The sequence below is a fragment of the Myxine glutinosa genome, chromosome 1 (genome assembly GCF_964187855.1).
Source record: "Myxine glutinosa chromosome 1, kmMyxGlut1.1, whole genome shotgun sequence".
In the NCBI taxonomy this organism is placed as follows: Eukaryota; Metazoa; Chordata; class Myxini; order Myxiniformes; family Myxinidae; genus Myxine; species Myxine glutinosa.
Window position 1 is genome coordinate 1,822,201 of NC_136261.1, and position 16,172 is coordinate 1,838,372.

Sequence of the window (16,172 nt, forward strand, 5' to 3'; positions counted from 1 at the left end):
CACGACCAACTCAAATGTGCATTCCCACACACGCTCTACCATTCCAGGTGTGCATCCTTCCATTCCAGGTGTACATCCTCGCTCACCTGTCATAACCAACTCACGCTCCGTGTCACTCTCACTACTCTCACCACCACTCTTGACAACGCGCTCACCCTTACTCTCGACAGCGCACTCTTTCCTCATGCACCCGTCCGTTACACACCTTTCTCGCGCACACTCTTTCGTTACATCCTCTGTAACTCTCACCACACCGCGCTTCCATGTGCTCCCTCGCACACGCGCTACGTCCAACTCACTCTTGACGGCACACTCACTCCTCGGCGTGCACTTTTTCCTCACACACCCCATGGTCGGACATTCTCGCACACCTCTTTTTTCACACACCAGACCTGTCGCACACTTCACCAACGGCCTTTCACGAACACCCGGATCCAAACCAATCCCCAAGCCGACTGAAGCTTTCCTCACATCATATACATTGCCACTCACCTCGGTACCTCGTCGTCGCACCTCCTTTGCCACCTGCAAACTCTTTATTCGGTTAGTGAGCATCACATCATGAGTTGAGCACCGACCTTGCACATATTCCATCACCTCCTCCTGGATTTCTCTTTTAGTTTCTGTCCGTCCCTTCTTAATTTCACTCACCTCTTCTTCCACTTCCTCTAATTTTTGTTTAACCTCTTTTATTTCTCGGTGCGTCTCCTCAAGTTCGTCCTCTAAGGCTACCGTGACCGTCTCTATGTGCATCCTCACCTGCCGGTCCTTTGTCTCCATTATCTCTGTCACCTCGTCCACCCTCATTGTCAGTTCCTCCCGTACCATCTGACATTGCCTCTGCGTCGCTATTAATTCGTTTTTAATTTCTTTTTGTGTCGCCTTTAACCCTCCTAGTACCGCAGTGTTCTTTTGAACCTGCTCCACTAGTTCTTTTTGTCCCTCCGTCAGCTGTTCCACCTCCTCCGTCAGATCTTCTATTCCCCCTTGTAACTTTGCCGTATTATTTCTCACCTCTTTCTCCATACGCTTCTCACCTCGCTTTACCTCCTCGCGTAGCCCCGAAACCTCCTCACCCACACCTCGTCGTATCTCCTCTTTCATCTCCTCCCTCTCTTTTGTGGATGCTACCCTCATCTGTCCCAATTCATCCCTCTGAGCATCCAGTTTACCTTCTAACCCGATTTGCACCTCCTCTATCTGGTTCCCCATCCGTTTGATTTCCCGGGCAGATTGTTCCCCTATTTCCTGCAATTTGTCCTCCATCCTATTTTCTAACCCCATTAACCCATTTTTCACCTCTTCTAACTGATTCTCCTGGGCAGCCATTCTATTTTCCACCCCCATTAACCCATGTTTTAATCCCTCACCGGTACTCCTCGCTTCGTCCCTCATTACCCCCATTTGGCCCCCCATCCTATCCATTTTTGCATTCAGTTGGGTCAAGAATAATCTGAGGTCAAACCCGGTTTGCCCAGCGTCCCCAGCCGCCACCGCGGGCTCGCCCTCCACTGCGCCGCTATTTTGGGACTCTTCAACCACGTGCGCGAGCACGCCATTTTGCGCGCCTGATACTCCCTCAACCACCTCCTCATTGCTCCCCTCCATTTGATCCTGGGTTACTCCTAACCCCTCTTCTAGCTCACCCACCGGCATCCCGTCGCCTTGACCAGCCATGGCGCGATTTCAAAATTCGGGTTTTGTAAAACAAAACAAATTTCGGCCGCTCCAAATTTTTGACCAAATTTTTTTTTTAGATGTTTTAAAAATTTGGTTCGGGTCCCGAATCTCACTCCCAGACACCAATTGTTACAGATCGCGGTTTAGATGTTATGATGACCGAGCGGTGGTGTATTACCGCGACCTAACAGGATCCCCGACTCACCCGATTCCACCCAAACGTTGGCCGGGTCGCACCGCAGCTAGTCAATAGGGAAAAGACAAAGGCGACGAATGCAAAGAGGAAAACGAAGGCAAAGAAAGGTTTGGAAATACTACTGAATTTATTGACTATTTACACACAAGCAAAAAGAAAGCAGTCACGTTTATTTACAAACACATAAGACGCAGGTGACACAGGGAAAATACTAGCTTATGCAGACTTAATTAACCCAGGACAGAACAAACAGAAGACAGACTCACGCGGGGAATGACAGGAATGGCAGGAGGTGGATGGCTGGAGGTGAACGCTTGGTGGAGCCAACGCGGAGCTTGGCGGAGCATTGGTGGAGGTGAACGCTTGGTGGAGCCAACACGGAGCTTGGTGGAGCCTTGGTGGAGGTGAACGCTTGGTGGAGCCAACGCGGAGCTTGGTGGAGCTTTGATGGAGGTGAACGCTTGGTGGAGCCAACGCGGAGCTTGGTGGAGCCTTGGTGGAGCTTTGGTGGAGGTGAACGCTTGGTGGAGCCAACGTGGAGCTTGGTGGAGCCTTGGTGGAGGTGAACGCTTGGTGGAGCCAACGCGGAGCTTGGGGGGTTGGTGTGACGGGTTCTCTCTCCTTCCCTCACAAGCTTCAGGACTCTTTCTTGACGACCAACTCTTTGTGACCAACTCTTCACGGACCCTCTACTGGCAACCGACTCACTTGCTTCCTGCGTGCGCGCCTTTATAACGCCTCCGGCGATTAAGCCGCCGGCCTTTTGGACACGCCCATCGGGGTGCTCACCTCGGCCCTGGTTGGTCGCGCGACCCTCTGGCTCCGCCCTTGATGACGACGGGCGGGCACGCCTTTCTTCTCCGACGAGAGCACAGGTTCAATGGCGGTTATTGGAGGGGAGGTAATTCGGCAATCGAGGCCCGGCAATGACGGAAGGGGGTGTAAAAGGAAATGGGGATTTTTGGGGATGGGAATGAAAGGGGATCTATTCTCTTTCACTGGTGCAATGGAGTACTTCAATTAATGGGAGACACAGCCTTACCCTAAAACACAGAATAAGATATAACTATCAACAGGGGTATTATATTATTTGGCTGATGTGTATGCTTGTGGACTAATTATGGGATGCCCTTTCACCTTTACACAGCTCCGGAGGTAGGGGGGCGCAGAATAAACAATAATAATAATAGTACAGCACACAATCAAAAAATATACAGTCCTCATCTCTGCAACAATATATTCAACTTCCTAAAATCATCAAAGATAAAAATGCTATAGTAAATATTCAGAATACTGATAACAAGTGCTTCTTGTGGTCTGTACTGGCATATCTACATCCAGCAAAAGAACATGCTGAAAGAGTAAGCAATTATATGAAATATGAAAATGAATTGAATATGGGAAATTTGAAATTTCCGATGACTCTTAATAATATCTCAAAGTTTGAAAAGTTAAATAATATTTCTATAAATGTTTATGGGTTGACTGAAAATAATAAAGTACAGATTTTACAAATCTCAGATGATGAGAAAGAAAAACATGTTGACCTCTTGTATTTTTGATCTGGTGAAATTGAACATTATGCTTATATCAAGAACTTTTCAAGATTGATTAAATCACAAGTCTATTTTAGAAAATGTAAAGTTTATCCATGTCGTCGGTGTTTGAATACATTTCATTCACAGGAGAGATTGGATGCTCATAAACAATATTGTTCAAATGAGAAAGCAACAGTCATTACACTTCCAAAGCCTGGTTCTAAAATTTCATTCAAAGATCAAAATAAAACAATTAAACATCCTTTTGTGATATATGCTGATTTTGAGAGTATCTTGGAGAAAATAGCAACAGCGGCTCCAGATCCAAAAGAATCATACACAAATAAGTATCAAAAACATACTCCTTGCGGATTTTGTTATTATATCAAATCATCCGTTGGTGGTGAATATAACAAGTTAGAGGAGTATAGAGGCTCAAATGCCCCAGAGGAGTTTGTGAAACGACTAGAAAAAGACTGTGGTTTATTGGTTTCTCTCATTATCGTGGTTAATCGAACAATGTACTTGACGAGTGAAGAGAAAAGGAAATTTAGAAAAAACAATGTCTGTCATATTTGTGAGGAGAAAATTGGTGAAAGCCTAAAGGTTAGAGATCATTGCCATCTCACTGGTAAATATAGAGGTCCGGCTCATCAAAGTTGTAATATTAATTATAAACTCCCCTCGGTCATTCCTGTCTTTCTTCATAACAACGCTCATTATGATACACACTTGTTTATTAAAGAGTTGTCAAAGACTCCTGGGAGTATCAGTGCTATTCCAAGTACAGATCAAAAATACATCTCCTTTACAAAAATCATTCCAACAAGACCAACTACAAGAATTCGATTCTTGGATACATATAAATTCATGGCTAGTCCTCTTGCTAACCTAGTTAAAAATTTGAAAAAATTTCCATGTTTGGAGAGTAATTAGGAGGATACGGAACTCCTAACACAAAAGGGAATTTACCCGTACGACTATATGGATTCATTTAAAAGATTTGATGAAAAGAAACTTCCTCCAAAAGAAGATTTTATAATATTCTAAATAATAGCAATGTTTCAGATGATGATTATGTACATGCTCAAAATGTTTGGAAAAAATACAATATCAATAATATGGGTGATTATCATGATCTCTATCTCAAGACTGATGTCCTTCTTCTAGCAGATGTATTCGAAGCATTTAGATCCGTGTGTCTTTCTGGATATGGCTTGGACCCTGCTCATTATTTCACAGCACCGGGTCTTGCTTGGAGTGCTATGTTAAAAATGACTAAACAAGATTTGGATTTGATAACCGATGTTGATATGCTCCTGATGATAGAGAGAGCAAAGAGAGGGGGAATTTCACAAGTCTGCTCATCAAGATATTCAAAAGCAAATAACAAATATCTTCCAGATTATGATCCAAAGAAATATAGTTCCTATCTCATGTATTATGACGCCAACAACCTCTATGGGTGGGCAATGTCCCAAGCACAACCTTATGGAGGATTGAAATGGGAGAGTGATCATGAGCGTGTTCTAGAAAAGATTCTGAGTTCAACACAAAAAGAGTTGAATGAAAGGAAAGAAGGGTATTTCCTGGAGGTTGATCTAAAGTATCCAAAAGAACTCTTTGAGAAACATAAAGATCTTCCTTTCGGGTGTGAGAAAGAATTAACAAACCCAGAGTGGTTCAGTGAATATCAGAAATCATTTGATAAGGAATCAAGAACAGAAAAACTTTTAACAACATTCTTTGATAAGAAGAACTATGTACTACATCAGAGAAATCTTTTACAATTTGTGAAACATGGTCTAATTGTTGAGAAAGTTCATCGGGTCCTGAAATTCAAACAGAGTTATTGGTTAATGAAATATATTGATTTTAACACTCGAAAGAGAACGCTTGGAAAGACTGACTTTGAGAAAGATTTTTACAAGTTGATGAATAACGCGGTGTTTGGGAAGACTATGGAAAATGTTAGAAAGAGACAAAATATCAAGTTGACAACTTCCTGGGAACAAACTTCCAAACTAATCAACAGACCGAGCTTTGAGCGTGTTGAAATCTTTACAGAAAACTTTTGTGCTGTTCATATGATGAAAGAAGAAATTGAGATGGATAAACCGATTTATATTGGTACTACTGTTCTCGATCTATCAAAACTACTGATGTATGAATATTATTATGAGAATTTGAAAACAAAGTATGATGATAACGTCATGTTGATGTATATGGATACGGACAGCTTCATTCTGAGTATCAAGACAGATGACGTCTATGATGATATGAAAGCTGATTCTGTAATTTATGATACAAGCAACTATGGTCAAAAGAGTGAATTGTTCTCGAATCAAAATAAAAAGGTGATTGGAAAGTTCAAGGATGAGCTTGGTGGAAATATTCTGAGTGAGTTCATAGCATTGAGAGCAAAGGCTTATGCGTATAAATATAGAGTTGGGAATGTGGAGAAGTGTGATCAGAAGCTCAAGGGGATTAAGAAAAATGTAATTAAAGAAAGTATCAATTTTGGTCATTATTATCAATGTTTGATGAGTGGGGAGGAACAGTATAGAAAGGTAAAAGGGATTAGGAGTTATAAGCATGAATTATATTCAGAAGAGATAAATAAACTAGCACTAGGAGCATATGATGATAAACGATATATTTTAGATGGTGGTGTCATGTGTGTACCTTTTGGTTATATATAAATGGAATAAAGAATGGAGAAAATCTCAAGATTGGTATATAGATGGAAAACATAATGAGTGTGAGAAATACCAGATCCGAGAGGTTGAGAGGATCACTGGTCAGAAGGTCCTCAAGACTGATAAACGTATTCATTTGTTAAGTGGGGTAATGGAGGGCGGGAAGAAAAATATATTAGAGTGGAGTGAGAACGTTGATGGTTATCAACCAGATAATAAATATTATAATTTTAAAATGGTATGTGGATCAGGAGGAGGACAGACCAGGTCCCTCCGTGAAACATATCATTTTATAAACGCACAGAGAAAGGTGCTTAATGTAAAGTTTATCAATATCCTAGATGGGGATGAGTTCCATAAGAGAATGGAGTTGTTTTAAAAATTAGAAAATGAGCAAATATTCACAGGATCAATGAGGAATTTTGAATGTCGCGTGGTTCTTGGAGGTTAAGTAAGGACTCCCCCATTCACTTACATGTAAAAGGAGAAAGGGGTGTCGCGGTAATAAGTGGAAAAATGGGCAGTTTGGGGAAAAGTCCCATCTAAATACATGGGTGTCCTGGAAGCCCCATTATCTCCCGACTACTATCCATCCCAGGCCATATCATGACATGTGGAGGATGATGTTCCACTTCCTCAGAAAAATGTGGGTTCTCCTTGAACCAGAACACAATGTTCCATGCTCGTGAGCTTCAGTATATTCAGCATATATATGGCATATTGATCACTGAAGATCACCTTTCCACGTTTTTGGATTATGTTAAATGTCTAAAGCATCCTTTCACATGCATCCAGTCCGTGGTTTAAATCATTGTCTGATAACCTTAGAACCGACATTGTGTGATATGGGTGCAATTGTAGGTGAACCTTCATGTGTTTTTTCATTGTCGAACATGGTATCCCAAGCTCCACGGATCATTTACGGGTCGGGGTGCAATTGTAGATGAACCTTCATGTGTTTTTACATTGTCAAACGTGGTATCCCAAGCTCCACGGATCATTTATGGGTCCGGGTGCAATTGTAGGTGAACCTTCATGTGTTTTTACATTGTCCAACGTGGTATTCCAAGCTCCACGGATCATTTACGGGTCCGGGTGCAATTGTAGGTGAACCTTCATGTGTTTTTACATTGTCAAACGTGGTATTCCAAGCGCCGCGTATCGTTTACGGGTCCGGGTGCAATTGTAGATGAACCTTCATGTGTTTTTTCATTGTCGAACGTGGTATTCCAAGCTCCACGGATCGTTTGCGGGTCCGGGTGCAATTGTAAGTGAACCTTCACGTGTTTTTACATTGTCTAACGTGGTATTCCAAGCTCCACGGATCGTTTACGGGTCCGGGTGCAATTGTAGGTGAACCTTCATGTGTTTTTTCATTGTTCAACGTAGTATCCCAAGCTCCACGGATCGTTTACGGGTCCGGGTGCAATTGCAGGTGAATTTTCATGTGTTTTTTCATTGACAAACGTGGTATCCCAAGCTCCACGGATCGTTTACCGGTCCGGGTGCAATTGTAGGTGAACCTTCATGTGTTTTTTCATTGTCGAACGTGGTATCCCAAGCTCCACGGATCATTTACGGGTCCGTGTGCAATTGTAGGTGAACCTTCATGTGTTTTTTCATTGTCGAACGTGGTATTCCACGCTCCACGGATCGGTTACGGGTCCGGGTGCAATTGTAAGTGAACCTTCACGTGTTTTTACATTGTCGAACGTGGTATTCCAAGCTCCACGGATCGTTTACGGGTCCGGGTGCAATTGTAGGTGAACCTTCATGTGTTTTTTCATTGTCGAACGTGGTATCCCAAGCTCCGCAGATCGTTTACGGGTCCACGGTTTTTGGTGACCTGGCATCAAACTCTTCGACCAATTCGCACTGCTGACATCTGGTTGATGGCCTTCCAGTTTTTGGCATGTATTTTTTGTTGCATGTTGCAAAGAGTTTATGCTCCCTATACAGAATTGTCATTTTATCAGGAGCCTTTTGGTGGAATTGTTGCTGGAAGTCGACGCTCATCTCTTCCCTGGTTTTCCCTCTTTGTGGACGTTTGTCAACCCAGACACTGACAACCAACCTGTTGTTCAAGAGTGTAATTGTTTGTATCACCCATTGTTACATTCACTCAATGTGAAAAAGGGAAAAAGGAAACAAATGAACACTCATATGTACATACAAATGTGTACATACAAATCTGCCATTTTGTGTACATATTATGTAGATGATTAATGTTCCATCCTGTGTGATGCCAATGAACAATTTAACTGAGGGTTCCATGAGAATGTTTTAACATGCATTTGCAAATCATCCCTGCACCTGTTGCACCTGTATGTTTCACCTGTCACGTTGTCTTGTGTGTACCAAAGAGTGCACTGCTCCAATACTCATCTGGTACACCCAATGATCTTTTAACAGCTGAGTAGTGATCTTTTCCCTTGTCCATTCCTTTCTGAAATCGAATTCAGACGTGTTGTGTCAATCTCCTTTTTGTAATGCAGTCCAATAGAACCTTAATGTTGGGGGGGAATGTCGGGCTCTCAAACACACATTTATGCATGAAGGAGAGCTCTGTCACAGGAGCAATGCACACGGTGCAGAGTGTGGCGCATGGTACGCGGTGTGTGGTACGTGGTGGTGGTGGGAAAGCACGGTGTAGAACGATTCAACACATTTCCGCACCGCACGATTCTCCACAACCGCTCTGTACGTGTATCGCCAAACATCTCACAGAGTCACTTGAGGAACCAACTTATCCGAGAGCTCGGCCCGTGGGAACGAGGCCTCGGACCAGGAGGGGGAAGGCCTCCCGAAGGCTTGTTGCGTACGGCGGCGGACAGCTTGGTGTACCATCACCTGCGCCGATGTCGCTACGACTACAGCTTGTCGGTATTCGGGCCGGAGAGCGGATTGCGAGGAGACAAGGTATGTGCTGTTTCGAATCCTCCTTGTACCCATAGAATGGAACCTTTTATTGTTTGAGAGAGTGTTGCTGTTGCTGTGCTCATTCCATTTCATTTTTTTGCAGGTTCTGTCGAGTTCCGATCTGCTGCGGCTGCTGCGAGTAAATCCGTACTCTGATCTTCGAGCGAGCCTGGTATATGCATTCGCAGGATTGTACACGAATGTTTTCAACTCCATTTGCAGATTACACAGACATTAATTCACAAACAACCTTCAATGTTAAACAAATCCGTTTCCACGAGCACTGTTGAAATCAAACGAAAAGCACATGTTTGTTGCAAGTTTAATTTTGATGCCCCAAAGGAGGCCCGAGGCATTGTGTTTTTGGGTTGTCCGTCCATCCGTCGGTACGGGCTAAACCTCGTTTTTCTCAGCAGCCACATGTCCGATTGAGATGAAACTTTCAGGGTAGGAGTGACACCCATGCAGAATGTTTTATGATAATTGTGACGTCATAAGTCATGTGGTATGGCTGCCATCTTGGATTAAACGCAAATAATTAAAAAATTAATTCTCGGAAACCACTGAATGGAGAAATTTGAAACTTGGCACATTGTCACGTACTCCCAATGGGGAACAAAAGCATGATAATAATTACATCATCGGTGAAGTGGTATACAAGCCATAAATGTTTAAATTGAATGCCTTATCCTAAAAATCTGAAATTGTATGCATATGATCTATGACCAACTTGTATTGGAATATTACATTTATAACATCATAGAACACATGGTTTGGCAGCCATATTGGATTTAACCTAAAGCCTTAAAAAAAAACATCTTCTCCCAAACCGAAGTGATCGACTAGAAACTTTACGTGTGTCATCGACGAGGCATGGCAATTAAAAGTTGATCGCGAAAACGTCATCGGTTACATGGTGTGGCAGCCATATTGGTATTAAATAAGTACATCTCAGAAACCGCTTGCCCTATCAAAGCAAAACTTTACAAACGGCATCTAACACCATTGTTGAATGTAGTTTGAAAATGATGACGTCATAGTTCACGTGGTTTGGCAGCCATCTTGGATAGAAAAACGAACCTTATCCGATCAAAGCGAAACTTCACAAACGTGATCCTCTACCCATACATATGCAGAATGTACATTTTAAAGGTCATATGTCATGTGGTTTTTTTTGTATACTGAATCAAGGCTCGTGAAAGAGCTGACAACCACGAGGGAAAGACAGCACAGGGGGACCGTGAGGGAAAGACAGCACAGGGGGACCACGAGGGAAAGACAGCACAGGGGGACTGCGAGGGAAAGACAGTACAGGGGGACTGCGAGGGAAAGACAGTACAGGGGGACCGCGAGGGAAAGACAGCACACGGGGACCGCGAGGGAAAGACAGCACACGGGGACCGCGAGGGAAAGACAGTACACGGGGCGGGGGGACCACGAGGGAAAGACAGCACAGGGGGACCGCGAGGGAAAGACAGTACAGGGGGACCATGAGGGAAAGACAGCACAGGGGGACCGCGAGGGAAAGACAGCACAGGGGGACCATGAGGGAAAGACAGCACACGGGCACCACGAGGGAAAGACAGCACACGGGGACCGCGAGGGAAAGACAGTACAGGGGGACCACGAGGGAAAGACAGCACACGGGGACCGCGAGGGAAAGACAGCACACGGGGACCACGAGGGAGAAACAGTACAGGGGGACCACGAGGGAGAAACAGTACAGGGGGACCACGAGGGAAAGACAGCACACGGGGACCACGAGGGAAAGACAGTACAGGGGGACCACGAGGGGAACCACGAGGTTTGGCAGCCATATTAGCTTGAAAGCCGATATTAAAAAAAAAAAACCCTTCTCCGAAACCGCTTCACCGATTGATGTGAAATCTGTTATGTCTGTTTAAATTTTATACATGAACAGCTGAAGGGAATTAAATCAAACTTATTTATTTTTAGGACAGTCAATGAGGGCATCTACCCGTTGTCACGGGCAGGGACTACGCGGAGGCATATTGGCGACTCAGTCACATTGCTCTAGTTTTTAAAGTGATTATTTTCAAGTTAATGTTGAAATTCTTGTTTTCGTCACTTGTGGTTTATGACATGTAATTTGCAATACATTGTGCTTCAGGAGAAAAAAGAATCGGAGGGATTTCCTGAAGGTACGTGAAGCACACAAATCTCCTATTTAAATATTAGAACCCTTCTTTGTGACATTTTCACCTGTTTGATACTCCAGCACTCCAACACTTTTTATCTCATGAACGGCGCTGACAGGAAGGCACAGAGGTACGCACACTCGCCTCTAAGCTGTCTAACTTGGGTGTGAATCCCGACCCAGCCATAAACTGTCATTTCCATTGTTTCACAGACGGTGATTCATAAGTGTGTGTGCCGTCCCTCAGATGGACGTTAAACAGGCGTCCCATCGATCAGCATTCGTTGGTGGATGTTAAAGATCCCATGGTGACCTTCGCGAAGAGTAGACAAGCTATCGCCGGCACCATGAACAAATTACAAATTCCTGCTCTAACCAGCAGGTTGCATTGCATCAGTGGCATAGCCGTGCCCTCAGTCAGTGATGTTACCACCCCACAGCCTTGTGCTGCATACAAACGAAGAAGAATATTTCGAAGGAGCCAAATCAATCTTTTTTTTTTCATGCTTCCACGAGTTGCCTGGAACTGAAATATTGAGACTTTTGCAGATGTGCCAGTGGATTACTCTACATACCTTGTTGTGCCTTTGGATGTACAGCTGTTCTGACATTACTTTTATGCATCCTGATAGGAGGTGACTTGTACTCTTGTTTCTACCTTGCAGAACCTATATTTGTTTGATTGACTCAGTCCCACCATTTTCTGAAAGCCATTGGTGTAGTGTCCTTGGTCCTGGCCATTAATTATGATTTGTTCTCCATCCCAGTTGAGCTGACCTCTTCTTAGCCATTCCAAAGAGCCTTCTTTGTCCACTCCCAATCTGTCCAACCCTTTATTTTTTTTATACCTTCCTACTCTATCATTTTCCCGGTTGTCGGTGTATATCTGTTGATATTTTCTTTTATATTTTTCTTTCTTCTTTTTTTTTGCAATTGTTGGGGCTGTGTGTGTGTGTGTGTGTGTGTGTGTGTGTGTGTGTGTGTGTGTGTGTGTGTGTGTGTGTGTGTGTGTGTGTTTTTTTTTTGGTTGTTACCTCCATATCTGGGTTTCACAAGGTGGAACAGAGCCCTCCCAGGTTTCAAATTGTGTTTGTTTGTGTGTGTGTGCACATGCATGCTTGCGTATGTGTGCTCTTCTTGGTTTTGGATGATGGGTTTCGGTTGAACCTACCAGGTCTCAAAGTATCCACCGTGTGTGTGTGTGTGTGTGTGTGTGTGTGTGTGTGTGTGTGTGTGTGTGTGTGTGTGTGTGTGTGTGTGTTGTTGGTTATTGTTTCCATATGTGGGCTTCAGAAGGTGGAACTGTGCTCTCCCAGGTCTGTGTGTTTGTGTGTGTTTGTGTGTGTGTGTGTGTGTGTGTGTCGTTGGTTGTTATCTCCAGTTGCGGGTTTCAGGAGGTGGAACGGAGTCCTCCGAGGACCCAAAGTATCCACCTCCTCTTCGGTAAGGGATCGCGGTTCATGGACCAAGCTATTCAATTTTTTCAGAGTTTTGTTCCAAGGAATCTTTTCAGGATCGTCACCGAACCCCGGATTGCCTCCAGTTGTAGTAATTTGTGGTAATATTCCCGGGGATGGTTGAGTTAACTGTGTCGCATTCCTCTCACTTTATTCCCACCTTCATTGCCAGGACTTAAGTCTGCCATCAGGGTCGATACCCTGGAATTTCTCGGCACCTCGATCAATGCATCACCACAGTCCACCTTGCAGCGCCGCCCCGACCCGCCTATCACAGAGCCGTGCACATTAGTTGTCAGAAGGAAACAACAGGAGAAAACAAAACCACTTGTTTGAAAGTAACCCAAATAGATTTTACCGTGAATTGGGGAAATAAAAGCAGAATGTGTCAACTCCCCCCGAAAAAGAAAAACTGGGAAAATTCTGGAAAGGAATTTATGAAGATTGTCTCGAAGAAAGATACTCAGCTCTCTTCAACTCGGAAGACATTGAAAGCATAATTTATTTCATGATCACGAGAGAACCAGAACACAGTGACATTTCCTAACATTATGATCCATTCTGAATAACAGCTCTCCAAGAGTGGCCTTATATTCACTCATAGACCTGATGGTGGGAGGGATGCTGGGGTACATAATCAGCATACACTTATCAATTTGCATATGACTCAATCGACCTGGGCAGATTTAAACAATAGTTCGCCCAGGCGAAGTGAGATTGCATGATTACGCCGAGTGAGTGAGTCAAGCCGAAAGGGAAGATAAAACATCCATACATCGTCTCAATGTAGATGAGGTTAGAGATGATACAATGGAATTTGCAAACAGGTTGAATATGAATTCATTCCATCTCTTAATGCTGGACAAGTGGGTGCCGACAAGAATTATAAGCTTTTACATGAATGTCTTTAAACTTATCATTTGAACTTATTTCAAAACATTTATTTTTAAAAAATATATATATATATATATTATATATATATATCTTATCTTCTGATATATAAAAGAAAGTTTTTGTTTGTTTGTCTGCACAAGCTAATCTCTTGAACTGTGAAAGATAGGAAGAAACCTCTAATACAAAAAATGTCGGGACGGGCCCCGGGAAGGTTTTAGGCTAGGCGGCGAGGCCGGTCGAGGCCCACCCACCTCGGTCGGGCTGGGCCCATTTCGCAATTAAAAGGTGAGCTGAATTATAGTAGTCAATCTTCTACGGCCGTGAGTAAAAGCTGAATTATAGTAGTAAATGCATTCAAAAAGAACCAAAAATGTCGGGACGGGCCCCGGGAAAGTTATAGGCTTGGTGGCAAGGCCGGTTGAGTCCCACCTCGGCCGGGCTGGGCCCATTTCACAATTAAAAGCTGAGCTGAATTATGGTAGTCAATCTTTTACGGCCGCGAGTAAAAGCTGAATTATAGTAGCAAATTAATTCAAAAAGAACTTAAAATGTCGGGATGGGCCCCAGGAAGATTATAGGCTAGGTGGTGAGGCCGGTCGAGGCCGCTTCGGGAGGGCTGGGCCCATTTCGCAATTAAAAGCTGAGCTGAATTATAGTAGTCAATCTTCTACGGCCGCGAGTAAAAGCTGAATTATAGTAGTAAATTCATTCAAAAAGAACCCGGGTAACACCGGGTGCTTTCAGCTAGTATATATATATATATATATATATATATATAATTATGTATATATATATATAATTATGTATATATATATATATAATTATATATATATATATATAATTATATATATATATATATATATATATATATATATATATATATATATATATATATATATAACAGTTTGTGTGTGTGTGTGTAATGTTACCGATAGACTCCTAAACGGAGAGGCTTACGTGCTTGATATTTGACATAGACATGGCCATTGAGCCTGGGACGAACATGGCCGAACTCAAAATATTTGACGATCCATATTTTTTATTCATATTTACCTCAGCGCATTTCAGCGCACGGAATCAGAGGCGGTGGCAAAGCAGCACGCTGATTCGCTCAGAGCGATCACGTGATGTTCCATCCGTGCCGCCATAAACTCACAGCAAGTAGCATAGATTTTAGCACGATTAGCATTTAGCATGATTTAGCATGATTTAGCATAGATGCATGTTTCACATAGATTTTTTTTTCAGCGAGGAATATTATACACAGAATCAGAGGCGGTGGCAAAGCAGCGCGCTGATTCGCTCAGAGCGATCACGTGATGTTCCATCCATGCCGCCATAAACTCACAGCAAGTAGCATAGATTTTTGCACGATTAGCATTTAGCATGATTTAGCATGATTAAGCATAGATAGTAGCATGTTTCACATGGATTTTTTTCCAGCGAGGAATATTATACACAGAATCAGAGGTGGTGGAAAAGCAGCGCGCTGATTCGCTCAGAGCAATCACGTGATGTTCCATCCGTGCCGCCATAAACTCACAGCAAGTAGCATAGATTTTAGCACGATTACCATTTAGCATGATTTAGCATGATTTAGCATAGATAGTAGCATGTTTCACATAGATTTTTTTTCAGCGAGGAATATTATACACAGAATCAGAGCAGCGCGCTGATTCGCTCAGAGCGATCACGTGATGGTCCTTGCTGCCATGAACTCACAGTTACGCGTCGCGGGAAAAAAGCGAGTGCGTTTTTTCACATTTCAGCGAGGAACATTGCCATTCACACCACATAGGTTTTTTCCCCTTTCATCTTTAGATCCATATTTTTTTGCCATAACGTAGCGCATTATGGCTCGCTCGAACTCGAGTTAGCCAATCACCTGGGAACATGAGGCCACGCCCACGACATGACGCAGAGTTGCAATCTTCCGTTTGCATCGTTTCTTACCACGTGTAAACGTGGTATTTTGTCTACGAGTATTTTGAATTTGGTATTTTGAATTTGTCTACGAGTGAGTGACTGGAAGACTGACTGTGATAAAGGCAATGGCACCGAAGAAAAGAAATTTGTCACGTTCAACCTCCCGCGCAAGGAAAATCGCTGATCGGAGACTCCATGAAACCGATGAAGATACTTTTCACCATCGACAAGCCAATCAAGAACGGGTCTCTAGATTCAGACAGCAAGAGACAGAAGATGAGACAGAGGCACGTCTAAACGCCAATCAACAACGTCTGGCGAGGGCCAGACAGCGAGAGACAGAAGATCAGACAGAGGTACGTCTAAACGCCAATCAACAACGTCTGGCGAGGGCCAGACAGCGAGAGACGGAAGATGAGACAGAGGCACGTGTAAACGCCAATCAACAACGTCTGGCGAGGGCCAGACAGCGAGAGACAGAAGATGAGACAGAGGCACGTCTAAACGCTAATCAACAACGCGTGGCGAGGGCCAGACAGCAGGAGACAGAAGAACAGCGCCAAAAACGACTCAACAACTGGCAACCATCAGGCAGACGGCAGCTGGCCATTGCATGGGAGAAGGCTGCATTCACTTACAATCCGAACACTGACTACTCCTCAAACTTTGATATTGGCTCCATGTCGTTCACCTGTCAGTTTTGCC

At 43.5% G+C, this 16,172-nt stretch overlaps 1 protein-coding gene across 5 annotated transcripts in view; it reads left to right on the forward strand.

Annotated features, from left to right (window-relative positions):
* OFD1 (OFD1 centriole and centriolar satellite protein) overlaps nucleotides 1-16,172 on the forward strand; it is a 136,102-nt gene that overhangs the window by 22,192 nt on the left and 97,738 nt on the right. For all 5 annotated transcript variants that reach the window (XM_078775777.1, XM_078775885.1, XM_078775827.1 and 2 more), the window contains exons 2-4: nucleotides 8,841-9,032; nucleotides 9,136-9,204; nucleotides 11,164-11,194. In XM_078775777.1, coding sequence (XP_078631903.1) covers nucleotides 8,841-9,032; nucleotides 9,136-9,204; nucleotides 11,164-11,194 — 292 coding nt within the window. The remainder of the gene's footprint in view (nucleotides 1-8,840; nucleotides 9,033-9,135; nucleotides 9,205-11,163; nucleotides 11,195-16,172) is intronic.